The 7,353-nt window shown below is 35.0% G+C and overlaps 2 protein-coding genes across 2 annotated transcripts in view; one reads left to right on the top strand and one right to left on the bottom strand.

Annotated features, from left to right (window-relative positions):
* The first annotated feature begins 2,189 nt into the window (after positions 1–2,189).
* Positions 2,190–6,372, top strand: LOC105458446 (allergen Cr-PI-like). Its single transcript, XM_011703751.1, has 7 exons — positions 2,190–2,301; positions 2,915–3,525; positions 3,658–4,076; positions 4,151–4,719; positions 4,825–4,961; positions 5,038–5,323; positions 5,387–6,372. The coding sequence occupies exons 1-7, from the start codon at positions 2,223–2,225 to the stop codon at positions 6,217–6,219; spliced, it is 2,934 nt and encodes a 977-aa protein (XP_011702053.1). The 5' UTR covers positions 2,190–2,222; the 3' UTR covers positions 6,220–6,372.
* A 574-nt stretch (positions 6,373–6,946) lies between these two features.
* LOC105458445 (troponin C) overlaps positions 6,947–7,353 on the bottom strand; it is a 2,748-nt gene continuing 2,341 nt past the window's right edge. The window contains exon 3 of the mRNA XM_011703750.1: positions 6,947–7,070. Within this exon, the coding sequence (XP_011702052.1) occupies positions 7,042–7,070 (29 nt within the window). The 3' untranslated portion in view covers positions 6,947–7,041. The remainder of the gene's footprint in view (positions 7,071–7,353) is intronic.

Below are 7,353 nucleotides of genomic sequence, written 5' to 3'. Positions count from 1 at the left end.
TATCCCCTGTGTGCCTTGTCGACTCAGTTATGCTATACGAAGTTATTACGTTGACATTTTTCAAATCGGGCGTGTATTTTTCTCACAAACTACTGAGTCGATCAACTTGCGCTTTTGCATACATATAGTGTACATATTAGGCTATCGTTCGACCCTCCAACTTTTTGATCTCTTGAAAATTACTATTTTTCCGAACCGTGAAAATGGAATATTTTTTATCAAAAATCGAACTATTTTTATTTCAAGCATCGCCATTTTGTCAATTGTTCTTCAAATGATTTACTAAAGGCTCGAATAACCACATTTGTAAGGAATAAAATAAAAAAAACTCGTTTATTTGAAATGACAGCCGCAATCACTACGCCCGATAGAAGAGGAATTTCAAAACATGACCTGCGCGTCCATTTGTGCTGTGTGTAATTCTCAATAAAAAGCATTAAAAAAATTTGAGATGTTCGTTCAAAATATGTATAAATGTAAAAACAAAACATTACATCTATAGGTTCAACCGTTTTTATAAAATTAATTCTCAAAAATCACCTTAAAATCGGACGTTCACATTAGAATACCTCCTTAATAGTTATACTTTTTCGCATCCTGTATATACATGTCCAGAAAGTTAAAAAAAAACTCAATTATACATCACCACGTCATCAATTTTGAGTTCATTTTTAAATGCAAAAAGAATTCTTTTTCTAAAAATTCTGAAATATATACAACTGTATATACAAATAAATTTTTTTAACTCGATCTGCGTGCTACCTGGGTGTGCATACGTGTGCAAGCTTGCAAAGTAAATAAAAATCAATAATATTTTTTTGTTATAATTACGTACATAACTCTGTAATATTTATTGTAATATATTGTATATCGAGCAGAATATTTGGAAAAATTAGTATGTATTTTTAACTTAGAATATCTTAATATAATAATCAATGATATCTGACACGAATGACATCAGACTACGTACATATGAGATAATAGACGATTATCAAATATTGACATATGGAAAGTTTGAAGCACAAATAAGCTAAGCGTGTGAAGTAACAAATGTAATTATATGTGCGTGCGTTTTTCGGAGTTGTCAAATTATTTATAGATATTATTTAAAAATTTTAATAACTAATTAAAATATAATATATATTTTTGGATTATATAATTAAAATAAATATATAATAAAATTAGTAATTAAAATTTAGATTTGATTCTATTGATTTAAGTTTGATATCTTGAAAAAAGTTTTGAAGTTTAATTGCAGTATTATAATTGATGCATGCAACTTTATATGCAATTTTGTATTATCTATGTTATGTCTTGTACCGATATAATTATTTAATTCATGACATTGCTTATTTAATGGCACCACTTCTCAATTAAAAATAAATCAATTAAAAGGAATTGATGATAAAGCAATTTATTGTGAAACTATAAATATCTACGAAATTAGAAATTAATACGAAATTAGAAATTGCACACAGAACTTTAAGACATTATCTTTTGCATGTTTTTTTCATTTGTTTCAATTGTTATATCGGGATAAGACATATCGGGTGATACAAGAAATCAATCTGTTATTAAAAATTCTTTGTAAGATATATTCTTTAATTATATTTATTATTTAATATATTATTTAATTTCAGAAAATTATAAAATAAAAATAAATTTCTCGAAATTTATTTAAATTGATTTATTTTTGTTTACATTGTTTAAAAAGATATCAATCATACGTTAAAGATATATTTGAATAAGGATTCCAAAAATATTTATACAAACAATTAATATATATGAGTCCCTCGAATTTTTTGTATCTTTTTTTTATTTAAATGGAGTAAGATTTCTTTTGTAGAGAAGAATAGAAAAACTCAGATTAAAAATAAACTTGTATTTGCTACACCATTGAAAAAATGACATTTTCATAAAAATAATGTTGTTAGCAATAAAATTAAAGAGATAAAAATTGACAAAAGTAAAGTCAATTACAAAATTCTGATCCCATAACTGGTGATGCAACTTTGTCTCGCCCAGAAGAATCATTATCATTAACCTTCGATTAACTTCGATCCATCCGAAATAACAAGGGATATCGCGTAGACAGCGAAATCTTGCACGGTGGTGGGTCAATGGGTCACCACTGATAATGTCTTTGTTCGATACGATTTTGGTATAAAAGACTCGCACCGCTCGGTAGACAGCATGCGGCAAACGGCATTAACAGCATCACAATGAGGTGTGCGATCGTTCTACTGGCTCTGGCAGCTTTTGGGGCAGCTCTACCCCAACAGCAGCAGAAACAACATGCTGGTAAGTAATCGCTATTTTATTCAAGTTATCTTTATGCTTCCTTTATATTTTTCCTTCTCTGTTTATCTGTCTATCTCTTCATTTCTCAAAGAATTAAACGACTGTGACTATGATCCAACTTGATGCTACAAATGGTTTGAAGCATTTTTATTGATTAATTAGTAAAATTCTTTCTTTTGATTGGTCAGTCAAATGCTTGGAAGTATTTGTAGAGTCAAGTAAACCGTATTTTGTATAATCTTTGAAAAACACTAGAAAAAAGTTACCACACTTTCTATTGTTTTTATACTTTTAATATGATTTAGATTATTAAGGTGATAACGCCAACTCGATAGTGTGACGTTGTCATATAAACGTCACACAATCGCATATGTACATCTATCTATGTATGTATGTACGTCTATGCGAAATGTTTTTATTGAATTACACTTGTTTTTATTGAATTATTAGTCATATGGAGGGACTAACTTTTGACCGGGACTTGCCCGATAAAACCTTAAGCGTTATATTATATGTAAATATTTGTCTAATAGACGCAAAAAATATTAATATTTTTATATAGAACTTAATTCGAAGAACACAATTAAACGCAATTATTTCTTTGTCTTCTTAGCTGATCAAGATCTTCTGAAAAAGCAACAAGATACTGTACTGTTGTTGCAACAGATTACCCAAGAAATCCCAAATGAGCAGCTGCAGATCCTTGGAACCACTTATGACATTGAAAACAACTACCACCAATATGAGAATCCGATCCTCGTGAAATATTATTTGGGCGCTGTACAAGCCGGTCTGGTTCAACCAAAAGGCACCGTCTATTCGAACTCCATCAGCCAACTTCGTAAAGAAGTTTCCCTTCTGCATAGAATCTTATTAGGCGCTAAGAACTATCAGACATTCTTAGCAACCGCCGCATGGGCCCGTGTCCACGTTAATGAGGAACAATTCGTCAAGGCTTTCATTGGAGCCGTTCTTCAACATCCAGAGACACAGGGCATTATCTTACCGCCTCTGTACGAGATCATTCCTCAGTACTATTTCGATGCTAGGATCATCCAAGAAGCACAGAACATTGTTGCGCAAGGTGTTGGCTACAACCAAATAATCCCTGTTAACTATACTGCCCATTTGTCCAGCAGTGAACATCAACTTTCTTACTTCACGCAAGACGTCGGCCTCGCTAATTACTATGGCTACGTTAATCTCGCTGGATATTTGTTGGAGGTAAGCATAATATCTCAATTAACGCAAATATATAATTACAAAACAAGCTTCTCATATAAAAGGAGAAAGAAATATTTTAATTCGTTTCATTAAAATTAGCCCCTGTATTAATATTCTTTAATATACTATCAGCGCGGACACCAAACGCCTGAACAATATCAGCAACAAAATCAGGAAGGTCAAGTTAATCAGGGATCTGTTTATTATTACCTTCACCAACAACTGCTGGCTCATTATGAACTAAATCGTTTGTCGAACGGATTGGGCCCAATTGAAAACACTGATTACGTCAACGTACAAGCACCATATCAGCCACATCTCCGTTACATAAACGGACTCGAATTACCTGGACGCCCGCAGAATCTACATCTCAGTCCCTACAAGAATCATCTTATCCAGACTGTTAAGAAGATTGAGCAAAGATTGATTGAAGCTATTGATTCTGGGCATGTCATCACTCCGCAAGGCACTTTCCTCTCTCTTTATCAGCCGCAAGGTTTGAACATTCTTGGAGAACTCATTCAAGGAACTGGCAGAAGCGTTAACCCAAGGTCAATTTTTAACTAATTGTTCAACTAATCGCTCGTATCTCGCAATACTCTCAACAATATGTTTTCCATCATAGGTACTACGGCAGTCTTCAAGCCGCCGCGCGTCAACTCCTCGGCAATGCTCCTGAAGTGCAGAATATCTATGATTATACTCCTTCTGTTCTTGAATTGGGACAAATTGCTGTTCGTGATCCAGCTTTCTACCAGCTCTACAAGAAAGTTATCCAATTGTTCACGCATTACCAGAACTCCTTGCCCGCATATCAATACAACGATATCCTTTTGCCCGGCGTTAGCATCCAGAACGTTCAAATTAGTCCCCTGGTAACTCTCTACAACAATTACTATGTCGATCTTGATGGAGCTACTCAACAACAAGTTAGCCAACAACAGCAAGTCCAACAACAACAACAACAACAACAACAACAACAACAACAACAACAGCAACAACACATCAAAGCTGAAGTGAAGAGATTAGACCATAAACCGTACGAATACCAAATTACTGTCCAGAGCGAGCAGAACGTTCTCAGTGCCGTTGTCCGCGTCTATTTGGGACCGAAATATGACTACCATGGCAAACCCATCAGCATCTCCCAACACAGGCATCAATTCGTAGAACTCGATCAATTCATAACTGATCGTATGTATTAACGTATATAGTATTCAGCATTGCAAGATTGATTAAATACACATATACAAATTGTTTTTTTAATTAAATGAATTATCTAATTTCTTTGTTTTATAGTTCAGCAAGGACAAAATGTCATTGAAAGACAATCTCACCAGGCACCAGGCCAGAGCTTCGACTACCCATCTGTTCAAGAAATCAAGCAGGGTGTCAACAGTGCTACTCATGCCCAAGAACCGTACTACATCACTGAAGTAATTTTTTTTCTTTCTATCTTACGTAGATATTTTATAATGATTATTTCAATAAATGACTGTAAATATTTTTCAGCCACACCAGATCTTCGGTTTCCCAGCTAGATTGGCTCTTCCCAAAGGTCAACCTGGCCAAGGATATCCAGTTCAGCTGGTAGTTGTGATCTCTCAACCAGGACAACATAATGTACCTTACGGACCGGTGATCCCGGAACAATATCAAACTTACCAACAAGGCGAATATCAAGTAGTTGGTACCGAGAACTATCAGCAGATTCAGCAAGGTGGCAAATTAGTCGGTGTGAAACAGACTGTGGAGGTTGTACCAGAAACTCTACCGATCACTCAGCAAGAGAATCAAGGTACACTACCGATCATTTCGCCATTGAGTAGCATAAAATAATAAATAAATCTCTCTTTTGCAGTTATAAGGAACCATTATGCTAACCTTTATACTCAACAACATGGACAGTACCCGTATACTCACTCCCAGTATCAAGTAGGCCAAGGACAAGTTTATGGACAGAATGTTTATGGTGTGCAAAGTCATTACTATGGACAACAAGGACATCAGGGACAACAGGGACAACATGGACAACATGGACAACAAGGACAACAAGGACAACAAGGACAACAAGGACAACAGGGACAATATCAGTGGAGTCAAGAACAGCAACAAAATCATTGGAGTCAACCTCAGGGTATCTACCAAGGACAACAGGGACAGTATCAACAGTATCAACATGGCCAACAAAATACAGTAGGAGTCCAAGGAATACCAACTGGTGTACATGGCTCACAACAAGGTATCCATGGAGTACAAGGAGTACAATCAAGCGTACAAGGTGTCCAAGGTGTCCAAAATGTACAATACTCTGGATTACAAGGAACTCAAGGCGTCCACAGCGGCATTCAGTCTGGAATCCAGGGTAAATATCATGTTACTTATCAAGGACAGAGCCAACAACAGCAGGGACTTGGCGTAGGATATACTGGTAGCGGACAATACCATGCTGGTGGTTTCCAAGGCATCTTGGGTCAGGGACACAAATCGCAGGATGCATACGTCAGCAAATACTACCAGAATAAGCACATCTCTGAAATTATCGGTGGCGCAATCTCTCTCGACGGTAAACCTCTAGGCTACCCGTTGGATAGACCTTTGACCACCGGTGCTCTTTCCGTACCTAATGTCTACGTTCAAACCGTTCATATTCATCATGAAGGTCAACCTACCAACGAAGTATACTATCAGTGAAATGTTCCTATAAAACAGATATAATAGATATATGGCATCATTAGATGTAACAATATTTGTCCAAGAGTTATTTTTTTCGTTTATGTAAAAAAAGGTTTATCAATTTATTGCAAATGCAATTAATAAATTGCCCTAAAACGCAAATCTTTAGATTTATTTGTAACGCAATTTCTCTTTCTACTTTCCTTTCTCTTTTATATATACGTACGCTTCCTCCACAGATTTCTATGTATTAACTAAATTGCTTACTCTGACTTTGAAATTATTTTTGAAGAATGAAAGTAATCATTTTTACTTATTTTATAATATTCACATATATAATGAGTATTCACATATATAATGACTAAGGTAGCGCTCATTCACGTGTATGTATTATATATATTCACATGACATACACTCAGATCACATGTGATATAATACTACCTTACAGTATGCATACATGCGCAATAACAAGTCAAAATATTGATGCGTAAAAATGGATGTGTTACGGGCGAAGTCCGCATAGTGTGCAATGTCGGCATTGCACGGACCGTGTCAACATTGCACAAAGCCATTGGGCAAAGCTGCTAAAATGATTTTATTAGTGAACATAGCCCAGTTTTGTATGGGCAAGATGCACTTGTCTCTCTCTCTCTCTCTCTCTCTCTCTCTCTCTCTCTAGCTCTCTCTAGCTCTCTCTAGCTCTCTCTCACCATGCGCGCGCACGCGTTATAATAATAAAATTGAGTCTTTTGCACAAATATCGTTTTATTAAGAAAGTTTTATCATCTTCTTAGCAATCTTCTAACAACGATATAAATCCGTTGCCGTTTTGATGTATGATCATTCACCAGTCATCATCTCCATAAATTCTATAAACAAATTTAGTTTCTATTAAGATAAAAGATAAATTAATGTACCTGATCTTATATATCTCAATAATAACTATTTTATATACATTAATACATATACAGGGTGTTCATAAAGTATCGGACCCCCCCTCTATCATCAGATAGCCAGGGAAATTTCCTAAAAATTTTGTATTTAAAGTTTTTTTATCCAGTAGTATTTTCTGAGATAGAAGAGGGGTCCGATACTTTACGAACACCCTGTATATATATATTCCTATATTTTTGTATGAGTGAATTTTTCTTA

The sequence above is a fragment of the Wasmannia auropunctata genome, unplaced genomic scaffold (assembly GCF_000956235.1).
Source record: "Wasmannia auropunctata unplaced genomic scaffold, wasmannia.A_1.0 LD334522.1, whole genome shotgun sequence".
NCBI classification, from domain to species: domain Eukaryota; kingdom Metazoa; phylum Arthropoda; class Insecta; order Hymenoptera; family Formicidae; genus Wasmannia; species Wasmannia auropunctata.
Note: the sequence above shows the minus strand (reverse complement) of the source record. Positions and strands in the feature narration are given on the sequence as shown.